At 46.0% G+C, this 17,299-nt stretch overlaps 1 protein-coding gene across 6 annotated transcripts; it reads left to right on the forward strand.

Moving 5' to 3' along the window:
* Positions 1-1,574: 1,574 nt before the first annotated feature.
* On the forward strand, positions 1,575-13,189 carry CTXN2 (cortexin 2). 6 transcript variants are annotated; one of them, XM_061595201.1, is made up of 4 exons: positions 1,575-1,810; positions 2,727-2,874; positions 10,949-10,999; positions 12,729-13,189. In XM_061595201.1, the coding sequence occupies exon 4, from the start codon at positions 12,777-12,779 to the stop codon at positions 13,020-13,022; it is 246 nt and encodes an 81-aa protein (XP_061451185.1). In that variant the 5' UTR covers positions 1,575-1,810; positions 2,727-2,874; positions 10,949-10,999; positions 12,729-12,776; the 3' UTR covers positions 13,023-13,189. The 6 variants fall into 6 exon arrangements, with proteins under 6 accessions (XP_061451185.1, XP_061451182.1, XP_061451184.1 ...); XM_061595200.1 differs by lacking the exon at positions 1,575-1,810 and adding an exon at positions 2,080-2,238; XM_061595198.1 differs by lacking the exon at positions 2,727-2,874.
* The last annotated feature ends 4,110 nt before the right edge of the window (positions 13,190-17,299 follow it).

Consider the following 17,299-nt stretch of genomic DNA (forward strand, 5'->3'; position numbering starts at 1 on the left):
ACCTACCTTTCCCATCCCTGTGAATGACATGTGTGCTGCCTACAAATGCCTGCCAACAACCAAGATGGCAGCAGGGGCCAGAATGGTGAAAGATCTGGAAACCAGACCCTACGAGGAACAGTTGAAAGAATTGGGTATGCTTATCCTGAACAAGAGAAGCTTAAGGGGAGAAATGATAGTGATCTTCAAATATCTGAAGGACTGTCACACAGAAGATGGAGCGGACTTGTTCCTTGTTGACCCAGGTGGAACTTGCAGAGAAACAGATTTCAGCTAAACATTCCTTCCTTACGGTATCTCTGCAAGTTGCATCCTACATTGGGCACACAGCATTGAACAAGGGGTTGAATTAGATGACCGCCAAGATCCCTCTCAGAGCCAGTCCTATTCTTAGGCAGAAAAAAACATACATAAAAAAACATAAAAAAATAAAATTACATATTAAAATTACATGTAAAAATTTTCCTCTTCTTTTGATACTGGTCTCGGTTCTCACAATCATGACTATAAGTTAGTAAGAGCTGCCATTCCCACAAGAACTGGAAGCCTGTTTTCTCAGCCATTCTTAGCAGCCATAGCAAATGACTGGTGCAGAATTAATAGCAGATAAATATGAAGGATGGGTCTGTAATTTCATCCAGCCCATTAGCATTGCCACACAATCCCAGCAAATGGTTCCCCAATGGGTGGTTGAGTTACGAGAACACCATGGATATTAAATTATCGTTCAAAATTGTGCCTGGCGTTTATTCAAGGTAATATATAAATCGGCTTTATCGAGACTCGTTTCACTTGCTGCTCGTTTAGCTGCAAATAACGATGTGCCTCATAAGGTAAAAATCAAATAAAATCAGAGGATTATTTTAAAAAACAAACAAATAATGCAAGTGAATTATTCTCTCATTTTGTTACCCCTTGCATGTGAGGTTTCAGGGCAGAAATCTGGAAACGCACCTATTGTTCTCATAAATACCTGAAAAGCATTTTAGCAAGGGGAAGAGTCAGAGAGGGCAATCCACATTCCATTGAAGTTAATGGGGAAAGCCCCTGATCTGACTTTTGTAGATGGCATTCGCAACCTATTAAAAATAAGCGGGGGGGGGCACCATTTCATTCACAAGACACATCCCGGCTTCCGTATAACATGGCAGTTCTCCAGAACGGAGCAACACAAGCGAAATGGGAAGTCGTCATCCAATCCCCCCCCCCGCCAAAAAAAATCCTGCCACGGTAGATCGACAAAGCATCGATTTTCTTGTCTTTTTCTAGCGATGCCTTGACGGAATAGGACCCTGCCGTCTTCGAAACCAGCGTGCGCTCTCAAATAGCTCTACGGGAACTTGCCACAGCTTGCTTGCTGGTTTGTGTTTAAATTAAATAATGTGGCACTTGTCTGCTGTGAGAAAAAACACACACACACAAGGGGGGGCATCTTCTAGCTTGGCACCTAGTCAGATTCAAAACCCCTCCCCAAGCTTTATTTACCTAGCAACCAACATGGAAGATGGGGAACTCCCCCCCCATAAATAACAAGAAACACACACCCCCCGCCCTTCGATCCCTTCGCAGGTGTTTCGTGGCGGCCGGGAAACGGTTTCCCCGGGGAGAAGAGGCTCGCCTCTTTCAGTACAACAGCCTTTGCAGCCAGCAAGAAGAAAGCAAGAGGAGGCAGCCAGCCGCCGTTGCTGCAGTTGGGTGGGGAGTGCAGAAGATTTTGCGAATGCCTCGCACGTCGTGTTTTGCAGGAACTTTCCACGGCCGTCCGAATCATTCCGGATCGTTTGGCGAGAGGAGCCTTGGCTGCATAATGGTCAAACTTTAATATCTATCCCCCTCATTCCCCCCCCTCAAATTAAAAACCTCTTGACCATTTGCAGGTACTTGCCGGTGTGTGTGTGTGTGTGTGTGTGTGTGTGTGTGTGTGTGAGAGAGAGAGAGAGAGAGAGAGAGAGAGAGACCCTTTACCCCACCCAAAAGCAAAGCATCTAACCCGGCTGAAGGAACGCCCATAGGTTGAGTCCAGACTCGGGGGGGGAGGAGGAGGAGGAGGAGGGGTGCGACGGCGAACCAGCAGCCTGAGCCTGAGGATGGTCACGTTGGGCGTGTGTGGTGAAGCCAAGGCGGCGGGAGCCACAGCGTCTTAGCCAGGCTCCCTGACAGTTTGGGATCTGATCCTCTTGGAGCCCCTGAAACTTCGGCAGGTCGTTAGCATGGGGTCAAAGGCTCAGGAGGAAAAGGGTTTGTACTCTCAGAATGTCTGATTCGGACGGGGTGAGGGGGCTGTTTTCTGCGGGGTGGCGGGGACTGTGTTGCTAAGAGATCTAGGGCGGGCAAGAAAACAGGGAGTGGGGTTAGGCATCCGTGTTGGTTCATTGACTGGGCTTAACGCAACAGGGTGTATTGACTTTGGTTTGATGTGTTATGCTGGTTTCCTCCCAGGCAGCGACGCCGGAGACGTAACTGCTGTGCTGTTTACTACCTCGGTTTTATTACGACCAGGTGACATCCCACAGCAGGGTGGGAGGGGGATTGTCTAGGAGTGGCCGATCTATCTTATTTTGCTTTTGTTTCTAGAACACCTAAATAAAGGCTGCTGCTTAAAAACTGCTGGGTGCTGGATCCACCCAGGGATTTGGGTGGGTGCACTGTGGAGCAAGCTAATCTCCTAACCATGTTTACCTGGAAGCAAGTCCCGCTGGTTACAGTGGGACTTCTTTTTCCAGCAGGTGTGATGAGGACTACAGCCTTTAAGAGAGAGAGAGAGAGAGTCATATCCCAAGAGGCTTCAGATGCAAGTGGGAATCAACCGGCATATTTTGAAGACTTTATATGCTGTCTTGTTAACCTGCTCCACGTAGACAGGCAGACAAACAAGTATGTTAACAACCAAGCCTGGCTACACTGATGGTTGCTGGCAGTAATGTAATGGCAAATTCAGAAGTGCAGGGGCCCTTCATGTTAGTCACAGCCATGCCCCCACCCCATTTTTGACAGACATCCCTAGGAGTCAATAAGTGTTAAAAAGGAGAGTGTTAGCTACTGAGAAGAGTCTTCTTAGTGGCTGACTCACCTCCTTTCACTCTAATTGGCTCCAATCAGCAAGAAAGAACAAGGAAGTATGTTAGAAGATCCTTCTCAGTGGCTACCTCACTCCCTTTTTATGCTGATTGGCTTGCAGGATGCTGGAGACATAGGGACCCTGCTCCCACAAAAGTAAGGGGTTTAAGACCCCCTGAGACCCTGGACAACTACACGTCTGGTTGCAGGTTCAGAGCAACACATCGTCTCCTGTTCCATTGGCCACAAAAGACAAGGATTATTAACGGCCCAACATTCCACAAACATACTAAACACAAACATTTCTCATCAAAGAAATATATATTCTGAGGGTTATTTATTATACATTCCAATTGGAAAGAGTTGCCTTCTATAGCCATTATCTGCAAGGTAAGGTTGTTGTGATTCACATTTTCTGGCTGCAATGCAACCTACTGTTGCTCAAAAGCAACAAAGAGGAGGGAAATGCAGATCCAAGGCAGTACCTTGAAAGCCAAATCTTCAAAATGGCTGTCCACACCCAGAACAGCTCAGTTGCATCGCTCACAATCTAGAGCTCTGTGGATGTTGGATCTTAAACTCTCCTGTCTGAGAGAAGTATCATCTTAGGGCCACTCCAATATATGTATAATTGCAATAGATGCACAGATGTTATTTTATTTGTTTGCTGGAGATCTAGACACCTTTCTTTCAGGTTGTATTTTTGCCTTTTGAGGCATTTCTTCACAATTAACTGTATATTGGGAAAACTTAGATTCTCCAGGGAACGCATCCGTTGCAATTGTCTGCAGTAAGAAATGTGGCTGTGTGTCATTAGATATGCCTATGCCATAACAACAACTTACACTGCAGTCTTATGTATCTTTACTCAGATGTAAGCCTCACCGTGTTCAATGGGGCTTACTCCCAGGGAAGTGTGCATAGGATCCCAGCCTTGTGTAAAGTTGTGCACTCCTCAGCTCCAGAACTGAAACACACATCACACATACTTTTCTTTTAAATGCAAAGAAGATTAGGCGATTACCTGCAGCAGGTGTCCCACACCTCTTTCCATTCTGGAAAGAAAGGATGTAGTACTATTGATGCTGGGGGCGGGGCTATTGTTGTTGATGACAGTAAAAATAATCCATGGAGCATTTTCCTCTAAATGCACACATTACCATAGAAATCCTTATGACACCCCTGCAAAGCAGGCCTGTTTTACAGGTTATAGGGTGGAGTGGTGATTCTGGGGCTGAGAAAGTGTTGTTTGCCTGTATAGCCATGCTGTGCATTCATGGCTGAGTCTGCAATCCTCACCATGTCTATCCAGAAGTCCCATTGAATTAAGTGGGGCTTGCGCTCGTGTAAGTGCGGTTAGGATTGGAGCCTGAACTGTGATGTCCAGCTAGGGATTTCTCAGTTCATACAGTCTACTGTTACACTCCCTCAGCTAAGGGGGGGGAGTGTGTTATTTTTTATCTTCTGGAAAGGTCTAAAGTGATTCTTTAAAAAATCAGGCTATAATATAGCAATGAACTGGAACAAAAAGTGCAGTGATCGGTTTTTACTTTCACAGTCATGAATTCTCATTTCCAATCCAGTGTTCCAGACTAAAGCAGATGATGAAATATGATGGTAGTTGTGATGAAATATTTCCGTGTCTTTTCATCCCCTTTCCCTAAGAAGTTCAGAAAAGTCTTTGAAAGGTTGCGTTCTTCAGATACAAGCAGGAATCAACAACTGGCTTGCTTTTAAAATCTTATTTCCTGCTATGTTACCCTGCTCGGTATATAAGTAATGGAAGTACAGTAATGCAAGTGCAAATTCAGAAGCGCAGGGTCCCTTCATGATAGTCACAACCACATCCCTTCCCCGCTTGTTTTCTTTTTGGGAATGAGATCGTTGTTAATGCTTTCTCCCACAACAACAGATGTCCCTAGGAGACAACAAGTATGAAAAGGGAGAGTTTGGCTACTGAAAGGAGTCTTCTCACTCCCTGACTCTGATTGGCTGCAATCAACAGGAAACGACAAGGAAGCATGTCAGAAGACTCTTTTTAGTGGCTAACAGACTTTCCTTTCATGCTGATTGGGTCATAGGATGCTGGAGACACAGGGACCCTGCTGGGATCCTGCTCGCAGGACTCTTAAGACCTACTGAGACCCCAGACAAGTAGTATATTAACTGGTAGTATATTAACAAGCAAGCCTAGGTATACTGACATTAGCAGGTTCATGGCAATGCATGGGAACAGTCGTGACTCAGTGATAGGAATAAGGGGAAAATATGATTCATTACACATTTAAAGGTGAACATACCTAATTTGCACTATCTGAAACAACACGTGAACTGAAAGACAGCTCCCCAACCAAGTAATGTGTAAAAAAAATGCATACAGTGGGCTAAAATGTCCATAAGGAAACATCAGAAGCCCGCTGCAACGAATTTGCGGAGCACTTCCAAGATAAGATTGAATGCATCCGTCAGGACTTGGACTCTGATATTATGACAGTTGAATCCATTGAAGTGTCCAGAGCGCGGTCTTGTCCTTTATTATTGGATGAGTTTCAGTTGGTGCAGCTCGAGGAAGTGGACAAGGTACTTGGAATGGTGCGGGCGACCACGTCTGCTCTGGACCCTTGCCCATCTTGGCTGGTGAAGGCTGGCAGGGCTGTAACCACTGGCTGGGCCAAAGAGGTGATAAATGCCTCCTTGAGAGAGGGAGTAGTCCCTGGCAGTCTCAAGGAGGCAGTAGTGAGACCTCTTTTAAAGAAACCTTCTTTGGACCCAGATGTTTTGAACAACTATAGACCGGTGGCGAATGTCCCTTTTTGGGGCAAGGTTTTGGAGCGGGTCGTTGCCACCCAGCTCCAGGCGCTTTTGGATGAAACCGATTATCTGGATCCGTTTCAATCCGGTTTTAGGTCCGGTTTTGGCTCTGAAACAGCCTTGGTCGCCCTGTATGATGACCTCTGTCGGGAGAGGGACAGGGGGAGTGTGACCCTGTTGATTCTCCTTGATCTCTCAGCGGCGTTTGATAACCATCGACCATGTTATCCTTCTGGAGAGGCTCGCGGAGTTGGGAGTTGGGGGCACTGCTTGGCAGTGGCTCTGCTCCTACTTAGCGGATCGTCGCCAGAAGGTAGTGCTTGGGGAACATTGCTCGATACCCTGGACTCTCCATTGTGGAGTCCCTCAGGGATCGGTTTTGTCCCCCATGCTTTTTAACATCTACATGCAGCCTCTGGGTGCGGTCATCAGGAGTTTTGGAGTGCGCTGCCATCAGTACGCTGATGACACGCAGCTCTACTTCTCCTTTTCACCTTCTTCAGGAGAGGCTGTCGATGTGCTAAACCGTTCCCTGACCGCGATAATGGACTGGATGAGAGCTAATAAACTGAAACTCAATCCAGACAAGACCGAGACACTGTTGGTGAACTCCTTTTCTGCCCAGATGGTGGATGTTCGACCTGTTCTAGATGGGGTTACACTCCCCTTGAAGGAACAGGTTCGTAGTTTGGGTGTCCTTTTTGACCCTTCCTTGTCACTGGAGGCTCAAGGGGCCTCGGTGGCACGGAACGCGTTTTACCATCTTCGCTTAGTCACCCAACTACGCCCCTATCTGGACAGTGACGATTTTGCCTCAGTTGTTCACGCTCTGGTAACCTCTAGATTGGATTACTGTAATGCGCTCTACGTAGGGCTGTCCTTGAAGACAGTTCGGAAACTACAGCTAGTGCAAAACGCGGCGGCCAGGCTGTTGACGAGGACCAATCGGTCCGCGCATATAACACCTGTCCTGGCCCGTTTGCACTGGCTCCCTATTTGTTTCTGAGCCAGATTCAAGGTGTTGGTTTTGACCTATAAAGCCTTACACGGTGTGGGACCGCAGTACCTTGTGGAATGCCTCTCCTGCTATGAACCTACCCGTCCACTTCGTTCAGTATCTAAGGCGCTCCTGCGGGTACCAATTCATCAAGATGCCCGGAGGATTACTACTAGATCTAGGGCCTTTTCTGTGGTGGCCCCTGAATTGTGGAACAGCTTACCAGAGGAGATACGCCTGGCGCCTACGGTATTTTCTTTTAGGCGCCAGGTTAAGACCTGGCTATACTCCCAGGCATTTAATGTTTAATGTTAATGTTTAATGTTTAATTGTTCATTTTAATGTTTTAAATTCTCCTGTTAATTGAAATGGATTTTATTGTAACATGGTATTTTAACTCTGTTTTGTACACCGCCCAGAGAGCTACTAGCTATGGGCGGTTTAAAAATGAAATGAAATGAAATGAAATAAATAAATAAATATATTAGAGAAAGTTACATAAAAATGCATTAGGGAAAATTGCTCTTTAAAAATGAGTATATCAGGCAAAACTGCATACAAACATGTGCATATTGGGAGAAATTGATGGTAAAGTGTAGATGACTTTTTATTTTAATAAATTGCAAACTGATGTGAAAACCCAGAGACCTAAACTTAAGATTCAAGAAGTTAGAAATGGAGAGGACCCAACATTGATCGATTCTCCCATCCTTACTCAGTGGTAGAGCACATGCTTTGCATGCAAAATGTCTCAGGTTCAATCCTTGACATCTCCAGGTAGGATTAGGGAAAGACCCTAACTCAGTACAAGACAGCTTTCTATGTTGTTCATAGAATCTCTCGTTCCACCAATCACAAAATATACATATTATTAGCACACAGCAATTCATACTAGACAGGAGGCAGTGACGTCCACCTCTTTGGATGGCTTTTAAAGAGGCTTAGACAAATTCATGGAGGTTAAGGCTATCAGTGGCTACTAGCCCTTACGGCTATGCTCTGCCTCCATAGTCAGAGGCAGTATGCTTATGAAGGGGAGAATGGCCTTGCGCTCAAGTCCTGCTAGCGGGCTTCCCATGGGCATCTGGCTGGCCTCTGTGAGAAGAGACTAGATGGGCCATTGACCTGATCCAGCAGGCTCTTCTTATGTTCTTAAGTTGTTATCATATCTCTCCTCAAGTAAAATATATACTCTGGATATTATGTTTTATCCCTTCTCATAGGAACGAGTTGGGCCGTTGGAGACTTGCACAAAAAAGCTTCTTTTGTAAAAGACATCTGCTTATTTGTGGAATGGCAAGCTGAGGGAGAATGATAAGGAAGTAGGAAAAAGACGTTGGTGCCCTCTGGACAAACACGAGTGAAGAAGCTCTAGAGCATTCAAAACCGCTTCTTCAAGCCTCATCTCCTAACATCTCAGCACATGCTGTGGTGATGGTCTAGATGGCCAGTAGCCAGGACCCGTCCAAGACATTTTGCTGCCTGAGGCAGGGCAGCAAATTCCACATACGCATCCCTCAAGTAAAGTTGAAAGGGCCTTAGCTCAGTGGCAGAGTGTCTGCTTTGCATACAGAAGCTTCCTGGTTCAATCACTGGTATCTCAAGGTAGGGCTGGGAAAGTCCCCAGTCTGGAATCCTGGAGAGCTGCTGCCAGTCAGTGTAGGCAATACTGAGCTAGATGGACCAAAGACCTGACTCGGTGTTGGGCAGCTTTCTATACTCCTGGGTTGCATAGCACCCAAGGATGTTGGGCAGTGCAATCCAAATGACGGGGAGCCTGCAGGAGGGGGGTGCTGGTGGAGGAGGAGCCAGCGGAAAGCTCTGTGGGCACCCATTCCCCATTCAGGGGCTGCCGGCCTCGCTGAGTGCCGGCTCCATCAGGAGCTGCTCACGGGAGCCGGCAGAGAAGAGCCGCCCCCACAAACAGGCCTACTGGGGAGTAAGCGGTCCCCTCAGGCCGCCATGGGAATAGATTTACTGCGCTGGCTTATTAGCCGGTGGAATTCTCGCAGGAATTGGGACCCACGGGAGCGCTCTGAGGGGGACCTGGATGTCACGTAAGTGTCCCCTCATGGCTCCTCCTCCACCACGCCCCAGAATGTCCCATTTTGGGGGCTACCACCAGCTTCCATTGGCTCTCCGTCTTCTGGGCTGGCCGTGCCAGCGGACTCCTGGCAACACCGGCAGGGTCCTGGCACCACTGCAGCTCAGCTGAGATGGGGGGCTTCTGCTGGCAAAGCCCAGCAGAACCCAGCAGCACCAAGAGCCTGCCAACTCAGCTGGGGGTCTACCATATCCACCTCTCCCCAGCCTGGCACAAATAGGACTTCGAATGTGCCCCAGGTTATTTTGGACCAAAGACAGAAAATCCCATAAGTGTGTCTCCCTGGGAGAAAACACACACAACAGCAATGCATTAAATAACTAACCATTAGTAACCAATAATTTTCTGCCTTTTTGTGACACCCCAGATCAGCTGCCTGAAGGGCTGGCCTCATTCTTGTTAGGCTAGCTTTGGAAAGCGTTCGCTAAATTCAGAGAATGGGTCAACCTACTATTATGGGACTGGGGTCTGATTACCACTTTTTCCAAGTGTTTGAGTCTGTGATCTTACAAGGAGTACTGTTAAAGTGGGTCACACTGGCTGGACAAGTTGAGCCTGGCTGATTCCTTTTGTTAGGGAGGTTGGGCGGATGGCTCTGTATAGCTACCCTTGCACAATGGCTAAGGAAATATCTGAAAAGCTAATGCTTCCATAAGTGCACATGCACGCGCGCACACACAGAGGAATGTGGTAATCCAAGTGGCTGTATGTAGAGGACAGTCTCTGGTGTGGAGTTTTGGAGGCAGAATCAAGACAGTCACAGGACAGAGAGAGCAAGAGCGCTAACGGTGTATACACGTTACCGGCTTAAAACACAGCGAGGTTTTCTTGCTGCATTTCAAGTTGAATTTTCATCAAATTCAACACATCAGCACGGGTTGATGTATAGTGAAGTCAACACCTGTATGTCCATACCAGTGGGCAGAGAGTGTGTGGTGATATCTTTGCCTAATGGAATCATCCAGTTCGTTTCTCTGCCCCATTTCCACTGCTGGAAATCCAGTAGGAAGGGAAAGCTTCTCAAATGTACACACCTGGGATTCAGTGTGACATGAATAAGGGTACTGTGGTCAAGTCGGATTGAAGCTGGCTCAGGAAACCACATCAAAACACTACAGAAACTACAGGATAACTCGGGATCCTGAGTAACATTGTGTGTACCTGGATTCAAAAATGAGTGGTCAGAGTGTACTGGAGCCAGAGTAAACAGTAATGAGTACATAGCCTAAGAGTTTGGATGATTCTGACTGTCTCCCTAGGAATCTGATGTGGGAGGAGTGGCTTTTGGATTATTTGCCAGAAAAAAGGGGAGTAGAGGTGGAAGACTAGGGGTGAGGAACATATAACCAGGAACTTGCAGGTCCTCAGATGTTGTCAGTCCAGCAACCTCTCTGGAGTGCCACAGGTTCTCCATCCATGCTCTGGAGACTTCAAGGCAGGCTAAATGGGTTCTGGGGGCTTTGGGTAGTTCCTGGATCTGGTAGTCCCCATTTGTGCATCAGCCCGGAGGTACATGGAGTAGATGGCACTTGGGAATCTGCCAAGAAAATTCTAGCATCTCAGGGGTGACAGATCCCCAGGTTTCTCTCATCTAGATGCAGAGATGAGAGGCACTCAATAGCCAGAAGAAAGAATGCCAGAATGTTATGCTCTCACATATTTCATAACAACCATATTTTCCAGGGATGAGACAAATTAGAAGCTATATATACACACAGAGAGAGACACATGTATATACTTCCAGGTGGTCTACATAGGTTGAATAAAACATTCAGACTCATAACTGCCTTTTGAAATGGAAGATATGGCACATTGTGTAAGCTTTTTTTGCTATTATTGTGTGTTCCTGCTTTAATATGAAAAACATGTGACTACTTCATCCTTTTTGAAAGACACTTTGATCCAATTCAACACCTGCCTATTTCTACCACAAATAAAGCAGCTCAGTGATTTAACCTTTTTCTTTTCTGTCTCTACAGCTGTTCATACTTCAGGAAAGCCTGGAAGTGTGCCTTACATGAATGCATCAGGTACCATTTATCAGTTACAACACACAAGCATTTAACTTTGTTTGATTATTTCATTATGAACCTAGATATTTCACCTTTAAAAAATCTAAATTAAGAATTTGTTTTATGACAGACACAATAATAGTTAACTTTTATACAGCATTTTGGAGTGTTCAAAATATTTGACATACCTTGTTGAGGCAACAACCCTGCAAGGCAGGACATTATGTTGCAAGATAATCCTTACAATATCCCTGTAAACCAGGCCATTGTCATCATTTTTGCACTGCAGATTTGGGGCTGGAAGCAAGGTAAGTTTGAGAGATAGGGACCATATCCAGTGACAGAGTATATGCTTTGCATGCAGAAAGTCCCAGGAATCCCTGGAACCTTCAGTTAAAAGGATCAGGTGGCAGAGGATAAGAAAGACCTCTCTCTGAGATCCTGGAGAATTGCTGCCAGTCAGAGCAGACAGTATAGAGCTAGATGAACAAAAAGTCTCAGCTGGTATAAGACAGCTTCCTATGATACTGGCTTACTTAAGTCTGATGTGACATTTGAACTGGGAACTTGCCAAGTCGCACTTTTAGCCACTAAACCAAATCATCCCACTCACTACTGTAGCAATATCTTTCTAAGGTACTATATCTTCCTAAGTAATCATTCTGAGTATACTACATATACATGCTTAGAACTCAAATAGTGAAGCATTATTCGCCAGGACCCCAAAATTAAAAAAGCAGGGGAAATGAACTTGAAAGAGGAGGGCCAGGATCTCTCCTTGATTGTCCCAGAGTGCAGGACACAAAATAGTGAGCTCAAGTTACAGGAAGCCAGATTTCAACTGAACATAGGAAAAACTTCCTAACTGTGCCAGTGGTATGACCAGAGAACCAATGACCTAGGAAGGTGGTGGGCTCTCCAACACTGGAGGCTTTCAGGAGGCAGCTGGACAGCCACCTGTCGGGTGTTGGATCCCTGCACTGAGCAGGGGGTTGCACTCGATGGCCTTATAGGCCCCATCCAACTCTATGATTCTATGAAGAAAAAGTACTGTTGCCAAATCTTGCAATTTGGACAAGTTTGTTCCAAGGCAGTGGGTGCGTGTGAATGGAAGAAGTGGCAAAGAAACAGCTCTAAAGCTGCTGTTCCTCACCTGTTCTAAGACAGTGATGGGGAACCTGTGGCCCTCCAGAAGTTGTGGGAATACAACTCACATCATCCCTGATGACTGGCCCTGCTGGCTAGGGATGATGAGAGTTGAAGACCAACAACCTCTGGAGGCACACAGGATCCATTCTCCTGTTCTAAGAACGCCTTCATATGTAACCCTTCCTACACAGAAGCCACATTTATCAAATTCAAATAACATACAAATGCATTATATTAAGAAAAACTGCTTGCAAAAATGTTTACATTAGTCAAAGCTGCAGACAAAAATGTGTATATTAAGAAAAATTTGCACTAAAATGCTGAAGGATTTTCATGAGGATTTTTTTAAAAATTGCAATTGCTGGAGGACTGAATTTAAGATCGGGAAAAAAAGAGAAAGTGAGAGAACCGAACACTGCAAACATTATTTTGGCAAACTGCATTGCGAAATTTGAACAAGTGCAATTTTTGAAGGATGGCTGTGTTTCGGTTCCCATTTGAGAGATTTGGCTTGAAATGCGAACTGAATCGAGTTTCTCACCCCCTTCCCTAAACTATACTAAGATACCCAAAACGTGCCTCCTATTTTTGTGCCCAGGTGAAGAAGTTAAAATCTTGAAGGCCCAGCAGGATGTGAAGCCCAGATATGAGCAGTAACTACTGCAACAACGTGTCAGTCAGCATGAGCGTCAATGAGGTGTCCACCTTTCCCCTGACTCTGGAACAAAAAACCGGCTTTGCCTTTGTAGGGATCCTGTGTGTCTTCTTGGGACTTCTGATTATCAGATGCTTCAAAATCTTATTAGACCCTTATAGCAGTATGCCGTCTTCCACGTGGGAGGATGAAGTTGAAGGGCTGGATAAGGGGACATTTGAATATGCTCTTGCATGAAATCTTTCAAAAGAATGACCCTGCCTTAATTCTGATGTTTTTCATTTGGGGGGGAGGGGGCGGAATTCCCTAGGAAGGATGCATTTGTAACAGACATCTATGTTTTGAAGATACAGTGATGGCATTTTTTGTTGTTGTTGAATAAAGCTTTGTTGCAGATTCATAAACCATTTATATGCCGTTTTTGCTTTGGGATGCTGTTGTGTTTTGTTACTGTGCAAATAAGAAAGAAGAAGAGGTGGAGGGGAATATTTAAAACATGATCAAGGTTCACAGACTCGGCATAAGCAGAAAACCAAAACAGCTTGATTTTTAGTAACGATAGGACAGGGATAGGCAAGTTCGTCAGCACTGAAGGTCAGACGCAGCCAAGCCAAGCTGCTGGGGGAGGGGCAAACTTTCTCTTTGTTGTTAATATATTCATGGCTCCTCCTGAGCATCTTTCCTGGGAGGGTCAAGCTCCACAGGCTGAAGAACATGGCAGGTGCCTGTTCCAGAGTGAAGGGAGACGACACCACTAAAATGTAACAACCGCAAGACCTCTGTAAAGGTCATAAAAACAACTCTATACATATGTGAACCTGTATCTTACACATGTGTTCACAGAAGACGTGGTTTATTGGAGATGACTGCATGCCACAAAATTGGGATGGACACAACTACTTTGGAATTACCACGATTGTCTTGCTTAATTGGAGGAATCAGCAAGAGCCAGCAAATGCCAACAGACATGCATAGATTATTTCCACAAAATGAGGGACAGTAAGTAAAATGGCTTTGTGGCTTGAAGCACCAGTAGAGAAATATAAATCAGCAAGATGGGTAGTTGCTACAAATTACCCCAGTTATCAAAATCCACACTGGGCCATAAGAGTACACTGTTCCTGTAGGGCGACCACTGCTTGCCTCAGCATTTTGTCCTGGTTTTGCTGTTGGGCTGCAAACAATTGTTCCACCAACTGGTTCTGCTACATAGCCATCTGCTACAGTAATCTTTGCTGCTCCTGTGCCTGCATGCGCTGATGCTCTGACAACCAGGCCAACCAGTCTTCCTGGGTATGGGTTGATGCCCCTTGGGTTGCGTTGCCCGCATTCTCCACCACTTGTCGGGCATCCATGGGTAGGGGAACATCAAAAGGCCGGGTTTCCAGGGCCTGGGTTTCCGTTTTGCTGTGACAAAAAAATTACAACCCCCAGAACAGCTTGGCTTCTTATTCTTTATTGGGGACAAGCAGTTACATCACTCCACACTTCCCCAGTGAGTGTCCTTTCCTGTTCCTTGGTGTGTGTGTGCTAGTCTGAGGCCTCACCTCTCATCCTGTAGCCTTCCAGCCCTTGAGATCTCTGGCAGTCCTTTCTTCCTCTAAGGTTGAAGACCCTCTCCAGCAGGGCGAGCCCTAGGCATGACCGGGTCCTTGGGCACCAGCCTGTCCTGGGCCCACGGTGTTGTAGCCTAACCTCCCCATATATGTGGCATGGGGCTAATAAGTCTACCCACGCATCGCATCTACCTCTCCTGTTCTTGTGAACAACATGCACATGCATGTGTTCCATCAACCAAGATGGTAGCAGGGACATCAACCACTTAGGGAAACCTCTGCCACCATCTTGGCTGATGGGAGGCATGCACGTGCAGTGCACACATCATTCACAGGGATGGGAGAGATAGATGGGGTGTGCGTGAGGACTAACTGAAGCCTGCACTGACTGTATGGAGGATGCCCTGGAGCTCCCTGTCTGCAATCTGCAGTAGGGTTGGGAGCCGATGCTGCCATGGATCACAGAATGGGAGCACTACCTCCTCAACCTAAGGAAGGGCCCTTCAGAGGCTCCTCTGGGCCACAGGGGCCCTTAGTCAGGGCCCTTAGTCAGGGTCCAATCAGGCCACCCTCTGGCACCGACCTGCTCTCCAGCTTCATTCAGGCTTTCTCTTATATGGGCTTCTGCAGGCTCCCTACCCTCAGCTGAGTTTCTCTCCATCTGTTCCTTACTTGGCTTGTCTCCCAGCCCTTCTTCCTCAGCTAGTTCAGTTGACTGGGGACCTGATTCTGCATCCACACAGGAATGAAGCCAAGGGGGCAGTGGGGCAGTCCCTGGTGGTCCTTCACATGAGGATAAAATAGAAAGAGAACCACGTACACCACTGTGAGCTCCTGGGAGGAGAGGTGGTCTACAAATGTTAATAAATAAATAAATGAAATGCCATGAACCAGGGCCTCAAACCAGTACAGGATTAACATAACAAGAAATGCAAAAGGAAGGACACTGAACCATCTCACTGCATCTTCCCCCACTCCCAACAGGCTGTGCAACACTCCAACATGATGCACAATCCATAAATTAACTAAAGTGAAAATTTCTATACATTTCCATACTTTTTATATATATACAAAGTTCTTACACTATGTGGACTTGCTCGGTAATTTGATGCAAATGCCAAAGATCTACATTTGGAGTAGCCGTAACGCAAGGCAAAATCTTCTGCATTGTAAACAGCAGGGATGGGGAACCCTTTTCAGGCCAAGGGCTACATACCCTTTGGGGCAACTTTTCGAGGGCCATGTGCCAGTGGTGGGTGGGGCCAGAGGCAAAAGTGAGCAGAGTAATGAGAGCAATTTTTAACCTTTGAAAATAGGCTGGTTTCTGCACGTGCGCACACACAAGCAGACACACATACACTGTGCTCCAACCAGGCAAGCAAAAGTGGTTACTGGAGTTCAAGGACACATTCGAGCCAGGCAAAAACATTTGGGGTGTGACGTAAAGCTAGTGAGAGGTGTGGCCTAGGGAGAATTGGGGCCCAATAGAGATGCCAATATCTATCGATATTTGGCACCTGAGCCTGAGGCTCACCATCCGTGGTAAACAAAATAGCATCATTAGCATGACGCTGAGGATAATTGGAAGTACAAAAGGAGAAATGGTGCTTTCAGCAAGGCTGCTTTTCTGAGGCTGGGGAGAGAAGCGGACCTCTGTCTTGCTCCAGAAAGATTGGAAGCCATGACAGGCTTGCACTGCTTCTGACCTTCCCAAAGGCCTTCCCCATTTTGCTCCTGGTTCAGTGCTTCCCCTTAAGGGGTTCTCCATCACCCTCACTGGTTACTGGGGCTCAGCAAGTAATTGACATTTCCATCTGCTAGCTCTGGTCCTAGCTTCAGCTTTCCTTTCTGTAATGCATCTCAAAGCAGGGCTCTCAATCTTTTCCAACCTGGGACCCATCTTTAACGCAAACATGCACTTGAGGACCCATTTCTTTCTTTTCTTTTTTACCACATATTTGTGTGGTGGTAGTTGTGCTGTTGTAACCCACCTTAGATCAGACTGTGACCCAGTAGTGGGTTCACTCACAACCCACCCAGTTGAAGACCAATGCTCTGAGATCCATGTTCTTCCTTCTCCTAGCCCACCAAGCTGCATCCAGCTTGAACTCTGAATTTTACTTTATTTTCACCAGGAAAAGAAGGAGCTGCTGATCCCAATCCTATGGGTTCTTGGGGCCAACTCCAGGACATAGGAACTGGCAGCGAGTGAGCAGTAACTCAGGAAAAAGGAGGGATGGAAAGATCTGTTACTTTTGGTTCCAATCTTACATTCAGTTCTCCACATTTCTGCAGCAGTTTGCAATTTTTTTAAAAAAAAAAATTCATGAAAATGTTAGTGTGAATTTCTCCTAATAATAAACACATTTATGCATTTTTTATTGATGTACACATCTTTGCAAGCAATTTCTCCTAACAGAACACATTCTACATGTTATTTTCATGATTATGCATACTTCCCCCAAATATTTGCATTTTTGCAAGCATTTATTGGTTGGAGAATTACATTGCAAAATCCAGATACATGCAAATTCCAAAGTATGGCTGTGTTTCGGTATGCATATTGTTTTGGAAAGTGTGAATTTGATAGATTTGGCTTTAAAAGAGAACTGAATTGTATTTCTGCCCCATACCTAGGAAATGGGGGGGGGGGAGGTGGAATGAAGCAAACATAGCACTCAACCATCCACAAATTAATTGCCACATGGCGATACAGATCATCCAGGAACATCTGGAAGGGGCTACCTTGCACCATTCATTACTTGCGAAGAGTCCTTGTACTTGGTCTGTCACAATAAAGACTGTGTGGAAAAGCTCTCAGAAGGTACAAAGAAGAGATAGTAACAAGCTGTGCCTCAAGGTCACCTCTTAGCTCATACGGGGAGAGCAAGAGTGACAATATTTGACAGCGGTTCAATTCCATTTTAAGAAAGGCTGGAATCAAACTTTCATCTCAGC

The sequence above is a fragment of the Rhineura floridana genome, chromosome 14 (genome assembly GCF_030035675.1).
Source record: "Rhineura floridana isolate rRhiFlo1 chromosome 14, rRhiFlo1.hap2, whole genome shotgun sequence".
Classification (NCBI taxonomy): domain Eukaryota; kingdom Metazoa; phylum Chordata; class Lepidosauria; order Squamata; family Rhineuridae; genus Rhineura; species Rhineura floridana.